At 39.2% G+C, this 18,904-nt stretch overlaps 1 protein-coding gene across 4 annotated transcripts in view; it reads left to right on the forward strand.

Moving 5' to 3' along the window:
- The window catches only part of LOC111665294 (voltage-dependent L-type calcium channel subunit beta-4-like), a 23,536-nt gene extending 4,901 nt beyond the window's left edge, over window positions 1–18,635 (forward strand). For 2 of the 4 annotated variants that reach the window (XM_023420239.2, XM_023420242.2), the window contains 12 exons: window positions 3,741–3,911; window positions 4,061–4,183; window positions 4,323–4,450; window positions 7,021–7,097; window positions 7,590–7,609; window positions 9,216–9,296; window positions 10,954–11,012; window positions 11,290–11,399; window positions 11,568–11,719; window positions 12,842–12,937; window positions 13,196–13,381; window positions 13,846–18,635. In XM_023420239.2, the coding sequence (XP_023276007.1) occupies window positions 3,741–3,911; window positions 4,061–4,183; window positions 4,323–4,450; window positions 7,021–7,097; window positions 7,590–7,609; window positions 9,216–9,296; window positions 10,954–11,012; window positions 11,290–11,399; window positions 11,568–11,719; window positions 12,842–12,937; window positions 13,196–13,381; window positions 13,846–14,106 (1,464 nt within the window). In that variant the 3' untranslated portion in view covers window positions 14,107–18,635. Of the gene's footprint in view, window positions 1–3,740; window positions 3,912–4,060; window positions 4,184–4,322; window positions 4,451–7,020; window positions 7,098–7,589; window positions 7,610–9,215; window positions 9,297–10,953; window positions 11,013–11,289; window positions 11,400–11,567; window positions 11,720–12,841; window positions 12,938–13,195; window positions 13,382–13,842 lie in introns of all 4 variants that reach the window. The other 2 variants (XM_023420238.2, XM_023420241.2) reach the window with 1 other exon arrangement.
- Window positions 18,636–18,904: the final 269 nt, after the last annotated feature.

Raw genomic sequence — 18,904 nt, forward strand, 5'->3', positions numbered from 1 at the left:
TGTGTGTGTGTGGGGGGGGGGCACATTAGGCAGATGGCTTCTGACATGTGACATTCACACATTTCTGTATATATTTCTCTAAATATGTATGTCCGTGTGATGTGTGGTTCTGTATGTGCTGAATATGTGGCTGCAATCCGCCTGTGAGGCTGTAAGAACGGCTGTCAGGAAGCCACCAGAGCCAGGAGGAGCCATTTAGTGCTCATCACACTCTGTACCTCTCAGAGATGGACCTAGCCCTGTTTCAAAGAGGAAGATGGAATGATGTTAATTACCCATTTCTCCCCTATTGCCCATTACACAGCCACACTCAAATGATAAATCCTCCTGTGTCACATTTCTACATTTATCACTTTTTAAAAAATGTGCAGCCGAGTATTTCGTTGTCTGACCCTGCGACTGCGTGTTGTACAGGCTCTGCCGAGGCTCGGTGGAACATGCATCGTGATGTCATTAAGTGGATTCTGATGTTGATGAGTCACATGCTGAAGCTACTCCATTGGATAATGGCTTAGATGCTACAGTGCGACCTCAACGCTTCCACACGGACAAACGAAATGATGTTCAGGATGACTTGTTAGTGTTGGACTAGAGGATTTTCAGAAATGGAGGCAAAATTGGTCTCGAGAAGAAAATACACTCACACAATTACAGTCCACACAATTTATGCTTGCATGATTAACATCAACATATTTGTGACTGTTACCGGGTTACTCCAGTAATCTAGTATCGCACATGCATAAAGTTTGGTGAACTTGCAAGAGATAGATTTTGGGAAGAGAAGGGTGAAAAGAACTAGATATCATCACTTTTAGTTCAGAGTATGGGTTCATTCCCAAAAACACTGGATCCTACAATTCCCATAATCCAACTCTGTAGCGTTTTTCACTAGGCACTCCCTGCCTGATAAATGTCTCTCTGTCAATGTTTGTAACACAGGATTTCTCTTAAAGATTTCAAGTCTCCACTGCCAAGCTGAGCAGCTTTGTCAAGACTAAGAAAATAACCCTGATGATGTCATAATGATGTCATCAGGGTTATTTTCTTAGTCTTGACAAAGCTGCTCCGGAGCCATACATGATATTATACAAGTGTTTTCAAAGGCTGAGTAGCACTCATCATGATACACCAACGGATCTTGATGTGTAAAATTGGAGGAATGCCCATTTTACCAAAATCATCTGAAATATTTTTCCTGTTAGTGATGCATCTCTTACTCTGTTCTTCTAAAATCCTCTCATCTGTGTATTTTCAAAAAAAAAGAAAAAAGAAATCTTGATTGTTTCCTGAACGTGGCACTTTGTGATTACATGCACACAATCCAGATGAGCGGTGTGCTGAAGTCAGGCCCTGCCACTGCTAGCTTGTAAAAAGCGAAAAAGTGCTTAGCTGGGATGACAAGCTTGATTGATCTTCTTGAGACTAATGGTCTTCCTTAATTGAATCATCATTAGCTGCTGATTGTTTAGATTAACACAGCAGAAAGAGGCACTTGGTCCAGACATGTCCTAGCAAAAAAAAAGAAAATTGCATTACTGGAATTCTCTCAGTGTGGCAGTGGACGACTGCAAGTCCAGCATGTCCTGAGAGACCAATGAAAAGGTGCAGCAAGGAAACAAAACACAAAACCACGAGTTTAGAAATACCATTTTTTATATCCACTAAGAGCCTCTGTAACCTCCTTGATGGGCAAAATAGTGTAGGATCAATGCAAAAACTAAATGAAATCATAGATTAGAAATCAATAACACGCTTTAGCAGCTGTAACTACTAATGTAAACTGGTCAAACAATCTTGTATCACATGTCGGGCTAATGACATAATACAGAGTACATACTTATCCAATTTTTGTCCAATTTCAAAACATAGATAAGTCCTTCTGCTGCCCCTGTAATGTTGCTTATGCTAAACATTATGAACGTATCTGTGCCCTTGTCTATATTCTATCGTGCATTAAGAAAATGAAGCTCATTGGAAAAGCTGATAAATGACTGTAAGTCTTTAAATACGTGATTATTAGTCATCTCAAGCTGTTTCTGTGATCTGTGGTTGTGCATGTCGGTGTAGCGCATCAAGAAGTCTACCTCTTATAGCACTGTTATTTAGTCTTGATATTAAGCACAACTCTGTGTATAATGCAGATTCTGCATTTTCTTCCACCACATCTGGATTATCATCTGGATCTGCACCATAAATATGTCTGTTTTTTTTGTTGTTGTTGTTGTTGTTTTTTTTACATTATTTCTTGAGAAATTCAGGAAAATGTGCAGCAGTATTAAGGAAAGTGAAACAAACAAACAAACAAACAAACAACCGAACAAACCAACAGACACGTTGCTGGCGGAGATAACAAACAGCCACAAGGCGTTTGAGAAAAAAGGCTTCTTACTGAAATATGATCAAATATGAATATCAATAATGTAACTACTAGTTAATATATTTTATCTTTGAGCTTACTATCTCACATTTTTGATTTAGTACCTTATAATTCTGACTTTATATATACATTTTGACTTGTATCTCATATTTTTTGTTTTAACCAGGATATTTTTTCTGGACAGAGATGTTCATGTTGCCGCTACGTTCAGTAATTTTTATATAATGTTACATTTAAGTTGTACTGTTCTCCATCATATGTGGAAAGTGAGCACAATAGAGGGTGGATACCTGAGCCCCATGGCACCTGACGGTCACTACTCGGGCTCGGGCTCTGTTGGTGTCACATTTTGTGACCGAATGGGATGATTGTATGAGAGAAGTAAAAAGAAAAAAAAAGAAGTCACTCCTTGTCTAGAAGATGCAGAAATCTGTCTGTCTTTCCAGTATTGTCTGGAAACGTGAGATTGGCTGCGTGTGGTCATACAAACTGCTGACAGCACAGGAATGGAAATTCCACTTTGTCTGAGATGCTCCTGGCAGTCTGCTCTTTTCTACATCATCCATTTCACCTGGTCTGCATTCACGGTGCCAAGCCACCACTCAGGACTTGGCACTCCCAATGCGAGACGATGTGAACCCTTAAACTTATGACAGTCAGTGATTCCATAAAGAATTTTTTTTTTTTTTCTCTCAGTTGATCTCATTGTTCTTGGCAGTTCTGATTATTTGACAGTCAATGAGATAAAGCTACAGTGCATTTTATAACACAGCCGGTGTCGTGTCTGTATGAACCTCAGAGCTTTTGTGCCTTTTTGGTCTATTCAGAGACGATCCGGATCATTCTAGTTCATCTGTCCACAGGATTTTCAGTTTAAGTCCTTGACTTTGGAACATGGTCTCACTCTGTGAAGAGGTGTTGAGTGTAATTTTTCTCATGATTCCCGACTGCTCTCTCCTCAACGGGTTTTCAACAGTGAATCGTCAGTGAATTAAGAGCAGAGTGCTACTGTTCATCTGCATTAGTCATGCTTTGATCATACATTTTACAATCTAGTTTCCTGTTACTCTAAATGGAGATTTTCCTACTGTACGGTACTGGCTGTGCAGGGTGAAATTTTTACAGCAGCTCTGGCTGACAGAAAAGGTGAGACTATTTTAGTTGCCTGTAGTAGGGCTGTATTACTTGAGTGTGGTCTGGCTATGTTTTCCCATTGTTTCACACATTTCCGTGGTGACCAAACCCTCCCAGTGGCCCCCCCACACACACAAGATCGCAGGACAAATGAAGACGAATGTGAAGCAAGAATGTATGTTTTGTATCTCAACTTTTAGTAAAGCTAAGGTGTGGTTTCTGTTTGCAGGGCTCAGCTGATTCGTATACTAGTAGACCATCAGACTCAGATGTCTCTCTGGAGGAGGAGCGGGAGGTGCAGGCCCAGGTCCAGAGCCAGAGCCCAAGCCAGAGCCAAGGACCGGGACAGAGCCGTCAGGAGAGGGAGCAGCAGGCCACCATTCAACTGGAGAGAGCCAAGGTAGCCAACTCGTGACAAGACTTGACCAGATTCATCTGTGGCTATGTCTATGCACACATACACAGACTGTTTTTGTCCTTAAAGGCTGATAAATGTTTTAGATCAGTGATTATTTGTATTTTGTTTGTGTGTGTTTTTCCGTCCTCTAGACTAAACCTGTGGCATTTGCTGTAAGGACCAACGTCAGCTATTGTGGTGCACTGGATGAGGATGTTCCAGTACCAGCCACAGCCATCTCCTTCGACGCCAAGGATTTCCTCCACATAAAAGAGGTACATGTGTACTTTTTAATTAAACATGACAAAATCACACACACAAAAATCTGTGAAACATGAACTTAATCATGTAAACATCTTCCATTTTCCTTGTTTTTTTGTTTTTTTTTGCTTTCTTTAATGTTATCGTCCTCAGAAGTTCAACAATGACTGGTGGATAGGTCGGTTAGTGAAAGAGGGCTGTGAGATCGGCTTCATCCCCAGCCCTCTGAAGCTCGAGAACATCCGGCTCCAGCAGGAGCAAAAGAGAGGACGAGTCCAAGGGTAAGTAACAGAAAAACACACTGGTCTCACTGTTGGATTCATACACTAAACTTTACATGGTCGCCCAACAGTTAATGCAAACACAAAATGAATATTGGAGGTCATTTCTGTACATTATTTTTCATACTAATTGGAAATGTGGTTTATTGACAACTGTACAACAAACATTAATGGCACCGAAGTGATGTAAGTGTTTAACTGTCTTAGAACAAAAATAAGATAAAAATCAAATCACTGGAAGGAAGGAAATAAAAACTTTCCAAAAAGAGACTATTTTTTACTTTACCTGTTTGGGGCTAATAAGCAGCTGAACAGGCTCAATGTCTGAACTTGAAAAATATAATCTGACCATTTTTTCATTGTCCTTTATTTCCATCTCCATGCTGAAGCTTTATGTTGTACATTAATGTCCGAACAGCTGCTGCAGATGTTGGCATTACAAGTTTTCCGCCACTTTATCTCGTTACCTTAAGCTATGACTTCAACCATCATGCGACTCTATGAGTATCGGTGGTAGACAAACAAAACAATGCTGAGCAAGTCTGCACAAAATTGTAGGTGGTATCATTTGGTCATTTTGTACCAGGCTGTAACTACCACTGGAGAGTTATCAACAAAAAAAAAATTGAAATACAATTGGGAGATAAACTTTACAAAAAACTCATTCATTAATAGTTGAACAACCAGAAACATTTGTTAGTTCCAGCTTCTAAATTATGCAATTTTGCTGCTTTTCTTTGTCATGTAATTTACTGTAAATTGAATATCTTCGACTTTTCATCTGTTGAACAAACAATTATCATCTAATTCATTATTTAAGAGGCAGAGTGAAATTTTTTTAATAGTAAATTGTATTCGTCAGCCTCACATTTTACACATTTTGTTGCTGAATGTACTCTGGAGGCTCAATTATGTTGTCAAAGACACAGCTGGTGTCTGTCCATACATCCTGAGCAGACCTGGGTGAGACTAATAAAGACAGTAACATTCTTTAACCAGACAGTGTAAATTCTGTCCATTTGCTCCTTGGTAAAAGCCCTAAAATCTCTTAGACTCTGTCAATCTCGCTGATTTATTTTGAAGTCTATTTTGACCCAGGTCTGCTCATGAATCATTCCTATTTACTCCATCACTTCTACTCATGCCGACGGTACCAGCGAAACAGTTTCAATAGCTGTAATTAGCGCTCCTATCAGCCTCCTAGTTTCCTTGTGTGTGTAATGTGTCTTGAAGGTTCTGTCGTCCAGAGTTTGTACAGTAAATCACATGTACTTCCTCAAGCCTTGTTGTTGAGTTTAATACTAATCTTACTAGACTGGAACGCTTCAGCGCTTCACTTACTAGCTTGACTTCTGTGGCTTTTTGTCACAAAGCCTCTCAGACAAGGAGAGACATTCAAACCCCATTAACCAGGACTACATTTTCACTAACTGGAAAACAGTGTGAGGTATGCTGCCTTCCAGAGATGATGTAAAGTCAGGACTTATGGGAAAAAAAGAAAATTAATGGAAAAGCTGTTTATGATAGAATATCTGGTTTTACATGTACCACTGTAAAATGTCATTTTAAACAATAAGTATCTCCATATTAATTCTGATGTCTATCTACTGGAGAAGTGACCAAGAAAATATGTAGGAAATAAAATGCCACACTATGATTAATTTACAGTTACAGCACTTTCAAAATAATAGCTGTTTCCTGTTGACATTGGTTCATTTCTTTAATTCCCATTGTAACACTCAGCAACAAATTGAGCAAATAGTGAATAAGGTGTTTTTGAAGAATTTGGAAAATAATGATGGCAGTCTTCACTAGTCTCCACAAGTAGTTAGAAGCAAATTAACATCGTCAATATCTGACGGGTGTTTTAACTCCTGGATTATGGTCCTCTGTAACTGTAACTCATCAGCTGGGAACTTCAGACTTCCATCTTCTGCATGGAACTCAGCATAACATCTTCTCGCTGCATGCTGCTCACATTTTCTCATCCTGTGTTAAAGCCAGCCTAGGTCTCAGTCAGATACACAAGGACCATGCAGGAAGCTCCTTATCAGAAAGAGTAATAGTCTTTAATAACTGGACACCTGTAACGAAAGAACAACTTAGGTAATGTGACCTGGTTTTTAGATTTTGTTGAGGAATAGCCATAAAGCATGTGATTTTGATGGTGATCTGGGCAAAGAGAGTAAACTGCAGGCCTTCATATGTCCTTGGTATTACTGCCATTACACCTTAAAATCTTTACTGTTATGGCCATGGACTTTTGGCATCAGTGGATTGGCTGCCTGTCCTGTCTATGTTAACAATTGTGTCACAATTTTTTGATGCCAAGTAGAGGAAATCAGATATCACCCCCAAACTACTGATTAAACGTGAACATTTAGCAGTTGATTTTCCTTGCCTGTTTTACACCTTTCCTCTACAGTGAATGATTAGTTTAAGCCTTGATAGCATTGATTTTTGATTGATTTTGATTTTTGATTTTTGATTTTTTTTCCTTTTGTCGGTTTCCGCATTAATACCATGGTGTGTTTCTGTCTTTTTTTCTTATTCCCTCTTGTCTTTTCCAGTAAGTCTGGAGGGAACTCTTCTTCCAGTGTAGAGGATGAGGTATCTGCCTCTATCCGACCCCTAATATCCTCAGCAGGTGAGAGAATCGGACAGGGGGAGAGGGCTGTTAATAGCCAGCTTCCAGATTAGACCGAGCATCCTGAACCGCAACAACATAGAGAGAATAAGACTCTAAAGCCTTCCCATGTCTCTGCATAGAGCACAAGTTCACTGTGTAGAGTTGTTGGTACATTTTCCCATGATCCTCCTCTTCCTCCAGTTGAGGACTGCAGGCGCTCTGAGACTGGAGCTTACCACAGTGTGAACCCAACGACAAGACTATGAACCCCCCTCTGAACTGCACTCATGTGACTTTGTGAATATAACCTTAGGACAATAGAAACACTTTTTGTTTATATGTTTCATATTATATCGTGCTGGTTATCCTTGATAGGTTTCATTTGCTAAGAATTGTGATGAAAAGTTGCTCATGTGAAGCATGTTTGGATGTTTCTGAGATATTATGGCGACGCCTCCCCTGCCAGCAGCTACTGACGACACTGTCGCTGTCTTCTCTCCCCTCCCACAGGAAAGCAGAAACAGAAAGTGGTAAGTTGGTGACGGTAAAACCTACTCATTTACCATCCACTAGCCTCTTCTCCATCAGAAAACAACAGGAAGTAGCAGCATTGACACATTTTGTCAGATAGGAAACTACAACCTCATGCCACATCCTAGGACACATGACTGTATACTCCAGCCCTACTGAAGTATACAGTGACAAATCATCACCATTCCTGTGATGCCAAAGTACTTTAGTGCCACGTGTCATAACTGCAACTTTACTACTTTTGATGGTAATAGTTTTGGGAATGCAGTTGTGTTTTTGTTTTGTTTTTTACTTGCTGTATTCGTCCATCATGTTATGTATGTGGTTTGCAGTTCAGCTTTAGTGGCAACCAGACCAAAACATCTATATCAAAGAAATAGTTTCACATTTTGGGAAATATGCTTATTTTCTTTCTTGCCAAGAGTGAGATGAGAAGATTGACACCACCAAATCACCCTAACCCAAAGTAAAAAAAAAAGAAAAAGTGTGACTACAACAAAGTCCATGGAGTTATTAAATTAGAAATGGAAGAAGTCTGAATGTTCTCAGAAAGTTTGCTGATTGTGAAGACACCTTCAGCTGCTGTGGAAGCGACTGAAATATCTCATTGTGAAATGTAACCTACTAGTTATCGATGAACCTGAAATACCAGTCAGCTTGCAGCAGAGAAATGTCTTATTTTGAAAGGATGGTAAATTGAGTCATTAAATTCGTCAGTGGATGGAGTTTACTCAGTTGTCATGGAGATGGCTCAGTGAACAATACAGTCACTATATTACTGCACTGTCTCTGTGACAACTGCCCAAACTCCACCCACTCAGGAAGACAATGAGATGCAGTCTAGAGTTTGTTTTAAGTTACTGTTCCTAAAGTCAAGAATGAACTTCCTCTATCGACGTGAATATAGTTTTGTGGAGTGATGAATATACTACATGAATTCTGTGAATCCAAGAAACGTACTTGTGTGTTGCTTTAACATTACTATAGGAATGTTGTAGTATTTTTTCATTTGCTCGTCAGCTCAGCATCTTTAAACAAAGTCATTTACATATCTACATAATATCTATTAATATCTAGTATAATCTCTTTCGCATGGTACGGTGTTGTGGTGCTCCTTCTTATTGTGATATTTGGTCTGGTATTGTGTGAATGGATTAGACTGTAGACTGTAGTTATCAGCCGGTCAATATGTAACAACATGTTCTGCTAATTGTTTTGAAACTAAATTTTTTATTGAGGTCATTTGCCAAAAGATGTATTCATTAATTAAATTAACAAATAATAATGTCCTATATTATCAGGAAAAGTAAAGCAGACAGTCTCTGTTAAAGTGATTTGACATTTTGCATGGATTAATTGCTTTGCAAATTGTTTTATTTTCATTTTTCATGTTATTACATTTTGACAAGTTACAACAATTAGTACATTATCATTTGCTACATGCCCCAACATCACAATATACCATTTAAGACATTTAATTGTGACTGAATTTCAGCTGACTCTCTGGTTTTATGTGAAACACTGTTTTCTGTGGAGTTATTTTGGGTCCATTGTTTTGCTTGTGATGAGTCGACCACTGCTGATAAAATATTTCTGCATCAACAGACGGAGCACATTCCCCCGTACGACGTGGTTCCCTCCATGAGGCCTGTAGTGCTGGTGGGACCCTCGCTCAAGGGTTATGAGGTGAGCCGCCACTGTTGGAAAAAAATCAAAAATATCCTTTTACTTTTGTCACTGATTAAGAGTTGTTTTTTTTTTTCACACACGGTAAATATCACTGATTCAGCATCACTGAATGAAAGCTTAAATATACAGCGTATTAAATGGGATCTTTACCGATGCAAAAATGACAAGATTACAGAAAGGAGTTGAGTCCTGTACGTCTTTTCCTCAGTCACCCAAAATAGCTCGCTGTTGGCGCAGTTAATGGTGAATGTGTCATCGCCCACGTAACATCCAGATTGCAGCCAGACTAATGAGGAGACTAAGAGGTCACATGAAAATATGTTGTATAATTGGCAGATTTGAGCTTTTTTGGGAAGAGCATCTTCCTTTAACTGCCTTCATTGCTTTCATTGCTTTCGATAAAGGCACTGTTTACAAATCGTGTGCTAAATATTGGTAAAAATAAACAGTTCTATAATTGTCATGAAATACAGAAGTTGATGAAACCCAAGAGCTGTTAACTGTCACATGAGAAGGATGTAGATACTGACGCCTACAAGTTATATTTAGGAGACAATGAGGATGTGGATGGAGCTTAAAGTCAATATTAGGAACATTCACAACATTTAATGCTTTCAATATGAGGATGACAAACACTGACTGAAACAACAACTGATTATTCTAAAATACACAGTAGAGCTTAAGGCTGTAAGACCAAAACAATGAGCAGCTGAATAGCTCCAAATAACTGGGGGATATTTTCAGTGGGTTCATCACAACCAGCAACCGCTTTAACATTAGTCACGTTTTTTGATATTGAAAAAATCAGTGTGACACCTTTTTAGAAAAGTGTCTTTTTTACAATAATACTGATACTGAAAACATGGACAACGCAAAGGATGGAGTTTAAAATTCACAATAGACAAAAGAAAAAATACGAACTGCAAAAATATTTAAAGTCACAATAAAATAAAAGTCAGCGTCATTAATTTATTCCACTGCTGGTAACATGGGAAACATTTGATGACGACAGATCAATCCTGTTTAGTCAGATAAGGCATCATATGTCATCTTGTTTTTTAGCAACACAAGAAATGCCATCTGTCTTGTCCTCCTGATGGATGGGGGCTTATTCATATTTCGAGTCACGGGGGGGGGGGGGCTGGAGCCTCTCCCAGCATGCACTGGGCAGGAGCCAGGGAAAACACTGTGGACAGATTATCATTCTGTGGCAGTTCTAACACAGAGACACACACATTTACATTACTATTTACACCTGCAATTAGAAACCAAAGAAGGAAACCAAACTTGAACTGAAGCTAAACACAGACAGAACCTGGGTTGAGTTTCGTTTTCATAGTGAAACAGCTGGATATAAATGCCACAAGGTTATTTTGTATTTCACCAGGAAAGCCTCATTGAAATTAAACATGTTTTTGAAAAGGTGTTGTCTTAAATAGACAGCAGTCAAATTGATTATAGACAGATAAAATAGACAGATCAGGATTAAACAGAAACGTGATTCTAAAATCATGAATAATGTTTCTGTTACAATCATGGAAAAGATTGAATCCTTAAAACAACATAAACTGCACCTTAAATCAACCCAGTAACCATCTTAAACAATGAAACCACAACAATAAGTGCTGTTTACAACTTCTGTTTGTCTACACAGGTGACAGACATGATGCAGAAAGCACTGTTTGACTTCCTCAAGCACAGATTTGATGGCAGGTAAGACAAGTGTGACAAGAGTTTGATTATTTTTGTTTTTGGTTAAAGTCATGTCTTGGACACTACAGGATAAAGTGGAGGAATGATGCAAATCACTGCATTTTAGTGTGTCTACATTGGATTCTCTTCACCCTAGGAAGCAAAAATTTAAAAAAAAAGCGTACAGGTCAGAATTTACAGCTGCACATAAGATGAATGTGAGTTTTATTTTTTTTTTTCCAATAGCAGATGTAAAAGAGCAAAAGTATATATTTTCATATTTGTCCTATTTTTGCAGGATATCTATCACACGTGTCACGGCAGATATATCATTAGCCAAGCGGTCTGTTCTCAACAACCCCAGTAAGAGGGCCATCATTGAAAGATCCAACACTCGCTCCAGCTTAGGTAAGAAAGCTCTACATGTTTCACTGTGCTCAGTTTATCTTTTCAGTACTAATCAATAAATCGACTAATCGTTTCACCTTTAAACTCTTACATATTTGAAATAGACAGTGGCACGGGCTGATTTAAGGGAAGTGTTGTTAATTAACTATTTGATCATTGATTCATCAGCTGAGGTGCAAAGTGAGATCGAGAGGATCTTTGAGTTGGCGCGCTCCCTGCAGCTGGTGGTGCTGGATGCTGACACCATCAACCACCCAGCCCAGCTGCTCAAGACCTCCCTGGCCCCCATCATCGTGCATGTCAAGGTCTCCTCGCCAAAGGTACTGTATGATGGGAAGAGACAGATAAACATAAAAGACACATCTCAAAGTAATAAGATCAGTTTAACTCAACAGCTGGTTGCATTTAGTTTTTATGTAGTGTTTTGTGAATCCACATAACTATTTTATTTAGTGGGTTACAACCTAATAATCATGTAAAGCCTGGACAAAGCTTAAGCATATGATGTGATCTCTACAGCTACTGTCCCACAGAGTCATTCAGTTGGTGGAGACCAACAGCAAGAACTCCTAGACATGTTAAAGGTAACAGTCTCTATGTCGGGTTGATCCTTTCCCTCCACTGGTGTAAGAGCTCAGCACAAACACAGTGTTCCCTACAAAACCAGCATGAAATACTGGACTTGAACGCCTCTGACTGAAACGCAAGACTTTTAACCGTAGTGTGTGGAGTCAGTACAGGTCTGGTTTCAGATCTGCACCAAGGCACCTTTGCATGGAGGAGTACGTCTGCTGCACTTTTTCCCTCTACACTGGGGCTACAGTAATGACCACTCAGACTAGTTGAGAACCTCCCAAATACTACTCATGTGTGTCTTCAAGTTTTGATTGAGAGGGTGCACTCTGGTCTTTCTCACTGGTTTTACACCACTTCCTCCTAGCACGCAAAATGCTCGCTTTGCTACAGCTGACCCAGTAAAACCGACCAGGAAGCAGCAACATCGGCTGTAAAACCAGGAGACAGGATTCTATAAATACTTCCAATAATTCTGCATACACATTAGAAGTGCGGTCTCTTACATATTTTTTATAGTTTATTTAATTTATGTCTGACATGTAATGAATTAATGAATCAATTCACTTCATTTCAGATCAATAGTCCATAAATAGAAAGACAGACATGATAAAATGATTAAAAACAGATATTCAAACTAACTATCAATATGAATGGACGGGTCTAAAGGAGGAAAAACAGCACATACATCTGCAGTTTTTTAATATGCCCCGTTGCTCATTATAAACTAGAATTTCCACACCCCTCCACCACTTTTGCACTGCGCATGTGATGAGGAGGGTACTGGGTGACCTGAAAAGAGTGCAGCCAAAGCTGTGATACTTTCATTATGACTGGAGCATCATGTACTTTCTTATCCCGCCGTCCAGGTCCTGCAGAGGCTAGTCAAGTCCAGAGGAAAGTCCCAGAGCAAACACCTGAATGTCCAGCTTGTGGCGGCAGACAAATTGGCCCAGTGTCCCCCAGTAAGTGGCCATCCTCGTATACTGGCTGATGACTTTCACTTTTTCACAAAATCTAAAAGCTTTCCTGAATCTTATATTTTGTGTCTTATTTCAGTTTCTCTGTGTGTGCGGTGTTATGTTAAAGCATTCTTTACACAGTACATAGTAACACAGCAGGACCTCACATACAGTGTCAGCCTGGAGATCATAAGCGCTCCATCTCATTTTCATCGTTACCTTCATCTTACTTTCCTTCCTCCGACCATCTGCTGCTAACAGGAAATGTTTGACATCATCCTGGATGAGAACCAGCTGGAGGACGCCTGCGAGCATCTCGCCGAATACCTGGAGGCCTACTGGAAAGCAACCCATACCTCGATGGCAACGCCCCTAAACCCCCTGCTGGGACGCAACCTGGGCCCAACCACTCTCACCCCCTATCCCACCAGCATCTCTGGACTGCAGGTACAGAAGCCATCCCATCACAATTTAAAGCCTTGTGTTTCTGTTAGTTCTTGCGACCAAAATATACAATTTAATTCCATCGTTGTGATGAAATTTCTTTGCCAGAAATGAGCATTTGACCAGTGAAATCCATGTCAGTTTAATAACACAGATGGAGAAGCAATAGCATGAGCAAAACATTGTTCCTGAATGTACATAATCTACATAGAGTATTATAAAGTGAATATACACATATACATAGATAAATATATATTTATACATTTCATCAGACCCACTGCCAGTCAGTGAAATTCACCATCCTTTCAATCTCTGACCGAGATTATGAAGCATGAAAAGCAAAATATCATCATGGCCACAAGAGCTCAGACGCTCTCCCTCTGACCAGTTGCATAAAAAGAAAAACGGAGCACTGCATTGTTGCCCCAGCCTCACCCGTGTCCTTGGTGTGTCCATGTGATTAGCAGAGCCAAAGAATGCGACAGAGCAACCACACGGGAGATCATTCCACCCCGAACGAACGACGCAACCTGATGACATCGGACGAGAATTACCACAACGAGCGGGCGCACAAGGGACGCAACCGCATGTCGTCTGGTTCACAGCATAGCCGAGAACAGCAGGACCCCTACCAGGACTACCAGGACCCCTATCAGGATGCATACAAGCCACATCGCAATCGCAGTTCACCGGGCAGCTACAGCCATGACTCCCGGCACCGGCTCTGAGCCCAAGTCTATCACCACCGGGGCCCAAATGGCCCAGATACCACCCAAAATAAACACTGCAACAGAGCCAAGATGGTCCCAAATTGTACCTTTTTGTTTTAGTTTGCGTTCATTTGTTTTATCTACCTGGCAATTTTTCTCTTTCAAAGTCAAACAAAGTCATGTTCAGGTGTTTGTTTTTAATCAAGCTGCCAGGGCAACCCCATCAATCAACAGCGTGAGTAGTCAAGAGGTTCAGGATGCCAACATTAACTTATGCTGTAAAATCAATTCCTCTAATTTATGTTACTGGGACCTTTTGGGATTGTACTAACACGATGCTCAGCAGACGTGCAGCGCAGATTGTGCTTGTTGCCTGTGTCAGCAAGCTAATTATGGATAGTGGTCAGATGGTGATGGTGTATGGGCTTCTAAGTGCCTGGGACATCGCACCAGGTCGGAGGGAGGTCCATTGCACACAGACTGCTGAAGGCTGCTGACCCCTATTGTGGGCCATGTATAAATCCTCTCACCATTTAGCTTATTGCATGCTGATAGATGATCAACCTCCGCATCCACTTCATTGATATTTTGTACCCAGCGTTCTGGATTCTCCCGAGATGAGGTGTAGACACGGAGGTCCAATTTTCTAAATCACTTGACTGTGGATAGGCGGAAGGTGCTGGGTTTGTGGTGGGGCGTGAAGATGATATTTGGTTGCTAGTTTTGAAAACTGGTGCTTCACATTCCCAAACTATTTTGCTATTTGAAAGTCACTTTGAGCAAGGCCAGCTTTTCTGTAGCATAGCTTTAGGATTTCATTTGGGTGAAGACCCTCACCGTCATAAGCAGAAACAGGTTCTGATGGTGCTGGGATCAGATCTCAGTTACACTGTAGGGGAAGGCAATACTGCTTCTGTTCTAAACAGGTAGCACTTAGCGAGTTAGAGAAGGAAATAGATGTGACAGTCTGTCAGATAGTATAGTGAAATACAATAGCAAAATACTACTTGAGATGCATTTGATGTTGTTGAGATGTGGACCAGCATAAAAACCAACGCTGCGAGAACCTTTCGAGCAGTTTGGGATGTTCTGTCTGATGTTTTTGCCCCTGCCAGCGTGAATAATAAGATTTGGAACTTTTTATTTATTTATTTTTTTAGTTTGACAGACCTGAAGGAGCATCTGCTGCTGAAGCTACAGGTTGTTTTGCATTTATTAGCAATGAAATCAGTCATTTAGAGGTAAAACAAAACGTGTACATGTTGGTTACCAAGTCAATAGTAAGTCATGCAATTGGTTAATTGCTATCAATGTTCCTTCTGTTGGTTTTAGGGGATTAAAGCATTAAAAATGTGACATGGCAGGAATCGATTGCATCATGTTCATTCTCTGTGTAGCTGGCATGTTGTCCTGACTGCAGAGCATGTTCCCTCCAAACGTAAAATAGAACCCTTCTGTAATCAAGTTGATGTTTGTAGAAGTATAGGGCACTTTTCTCCGAAAAAAACAAAAAAAAAAGAAGAAAAAAAAAAGAAAAAAAAAAGAAAAAGATGGCCCAGATTACAGATGAATGATATTTCTGGAACCATGAGGTTTGTAACTAAATACACTGAAATGACACACTGAAAACTTAAAGTGTTGGTTTATGTCATTCAGGAAGAGTTTGAGTGGACTGCATGAGGGGACTTCACAATGATAATAGTTTCTCTTAATTCAGAATTTTGTTATATGGTAGAAAGTGCACTGAAACAACTGTCAAACAGTGATATAGCCCCAGCCCTCACAAAGACGTTCTGTTGAGATAACATGGGCAATCGTTTACCGAACAAACATGGTGCTTTGTACGAAAGCAGAGAGCTGCTGTGGTTGCTAATCATGATTCCAAGGCTTGTTGTGATGATCAAAATACACTGTACAAATATTATTCTTTGAAGATATCAAATTGTCTTGTGATTACGACTTATCTTATCATTTTCAGATAACAAACCGTGGTAGCTAGCCCATTTTAAGGCCAAGGCTTTGAAATAATGACACTTTTGGCAAAATAAAAGATTAAATTGAACAAAAATACTCAGTGTTTCCTTAGTTTAAATGTCTTTAAGACATCCGGCAAAATAAAGCACCATTTGCTATCCTGAAACTATGAGATAGTTAAGTCGTTATCTTTGAGTGACAAAACAGCCATTAGAGCAAAATTTGTTATCTCAACAGTCTGTAGTCTAAAGATATGAAGATAATAAGGTTTATAACATTTTGGCTGCTCTTGGCTTCCGTTGGGGGATATGTGCGCTGACTATTTCACGTACTTCCCTGGCAGTGTGTCTTCAACTGGTCTTTGTTCTGTGTTGTTTTACCACACAAGTAGACAGTTTGCATTGCAATGCCTCAAAATGCTACAACCCACATAAAATTCAAGTAATGTTATTTTCTATACCAGTATGGAGGACCAAACCTGACATAAATTAATACCTAAATGAATTGATGAATGAATTATGTCATTTAAAAAGTTTTTATGCTTTTTTATTTACACTTTCACAATCAATTTATTTTTTCTAGTAAGTCAAGATTGTTCCTTCATCTTGTGGCATAAACCAATGCAGACGCACTGCCAGAGAAATATATTTTTCAAAGTGAAACAAACAATTGAATTTCCTGTTGTTTTCTCTGATATCAAATGTGTACAATGTGAAACAGAACACATCCGTCAAAAAGAGTTTTCTTTGGCATGTTTGGACGAATCTTGAAGCTACTTTTAACCTTTAGACTTCTCCCCTTCTAACAACAACGATGCACAGTAGTGACAGCTGCAGCACCAGATTAGCTCGCTGCCTTACAAGCAGTGAATGAACCTCTAAAAAATAAATACTGGCTCAATAGATGATCCATTCCCTTAAATATTGAGTCATAATGTTGTTTCTTGTCTGAGATCTATACAGAGTGCTATCTAAAACCAATATGAGTGTAATTCATAGGGATACTAAAGGTTGAATAAATAATCTGGTTGCTCGTAGGATTTAGCTTTCCTCTTTTAGTCTTGATAATATCTCCTTTAATTACTAAGAACACTATTCAGGAGGATATTTCATGCTGCTGTTGACATAAATTCTGTCCTACATAAAAGATATTTGACTGTCCCCAATAATTTTACAGCATGACACAGTTGCAAGACGTCTTGAAGAGACCTAATTAGAATAAGTTTCCTCCTCCCCTCACGCCACTGACAACAACTTAAAGCCTGACCTGACATTAAATGCTGAGAAAATGTTTTCTGGTGCAAACAGCTCCTAATTTATTGATTTAAACTTGAGAATAGGGGTCATATCTTCTCATATAGATGGATCACTTTGTATAGATCTGGATAAAAGGGAAAAAGTAATGCTGAACAATGTGTATAGCACAAAAGAGGAAGTAAAAAAAAATCAAGGTGGTTTTTGAGCAGCTGTTCCTACAATGTGAATCTGTTATAAGGACAGATTAATTTAAGAATTTCTTTCCCCATAAAGAAGACTGCAAATGAAAAAGAAGGTGTTAAAGTGCATAATGCTACTGTTTACAAGCACGCTTTTCTGTCTCATTCTGCCCCATAGCATAAAAATCCCATTGGTTGATTGAACAGGGAGCCATTTTCCATTTGAAATCAAACCAACCAATGTTGAGCTGGGCTGCTTGAGACAATCAGAAGGGATTTCCAGACCAGCGCCCCACCATCCCTCTCTTTGTGAATGCCCTAAAATGATGAGAGACATTTGCCCTTTTGAGCTGTGGAATTAGATCAGTACAAAATAACACCACACTCACCGACCTCAAAAAAAAAACTGCCCGTCCTGGCTTTCTTTTACATTTGTTTCGCCTTTACCTGTGGTCAAACTTTTGTCTCCAAACAAAATTCATTGTTTTTATTTTTCACAGATAAAATCTCAAGGTGACCACAAAATACAAAACTTATAGGGAGATTTTTCTTTGGTAAAATGTAAAACAAAAGAAAAAAAGAAACAAAAGAAGCAAAAGAACAAACATTTATTCCAGTATAAAAAGTAATAGATGAATATTTGCTGGCAATTATTTTTATAACAAATAAATGTACATAATGTCTTTGAGAGATGCTATTTGCTGTATACATGTGCTGAAATGAGACGACGACCCATGTGGGACGCTTGGAGCAACAGCAAGGTCCAGTATACAAAGTTTCAGTAATGTGCAATACAAAAACGGCATGCTGTTTTAAAAATGAGGATCTTCATGTACTGTACTATGCAACCGCAAACTGTGTACATCGCTTCATGCTGTGGCTTCTCCAACCAACCACCCTTTTCCAAGCAGCTTCATCTGGACTTTTAAGGGAATTTTTGTGTTTATTGTTTGTTTTTTTTTTTTCTGTGGAAGATGAAAACCTAAGAGGCTAATGCGGTATTGCATGCATAATATACCATTCTAATTTATAAAAAGAAGTTAAAGAAAAATACATGAAATTGGAGGTGATTGTGTTTAAGGCAAGGCTACAAGTGACTTCAAACATTTCTTTTTCAAAATAAAAGAGTGGTTCTAAAGTTTGTGTAAAGTATGTTTTTACTGTAGTGAATGTTTGATTATCAAAAAAACAAACAAGATTCACTCTCATTTTCTTGTATTGTGATGTATTTTGTTGATGTTTTGATTCACACTTTCTCTCGACTTTTAATCATTGACAAGCAAAAGGCAGAAATTTTGGCACCACAATAAAATCACTTTTGTGTTTTCAGTATTTTTAAGCAGTAACCCAGCTCCAAACCCTGAACCTGTGTGATGCCTGACATCTAGTGTTGAAAAGCAGGTACTT

This window comes from Seriola lalandi, unplaced genomic scaffold, assembly GCF_002814215.2.
Source record: "Seriola lalandi dorsalis isolate HSWRI2012SDOR001 ecotype SW California unplaced genomic scaffold, Sedor1 jcf7180002054630, whole genome shotgun sequence".
Classification (NCBI taxonomy): domain Eukaryota; kingdom Metazoa; phylum Chordata; class Actinopteri; order Carangiformes; family Carangidae; genus Seriola; species Seriola lalandi.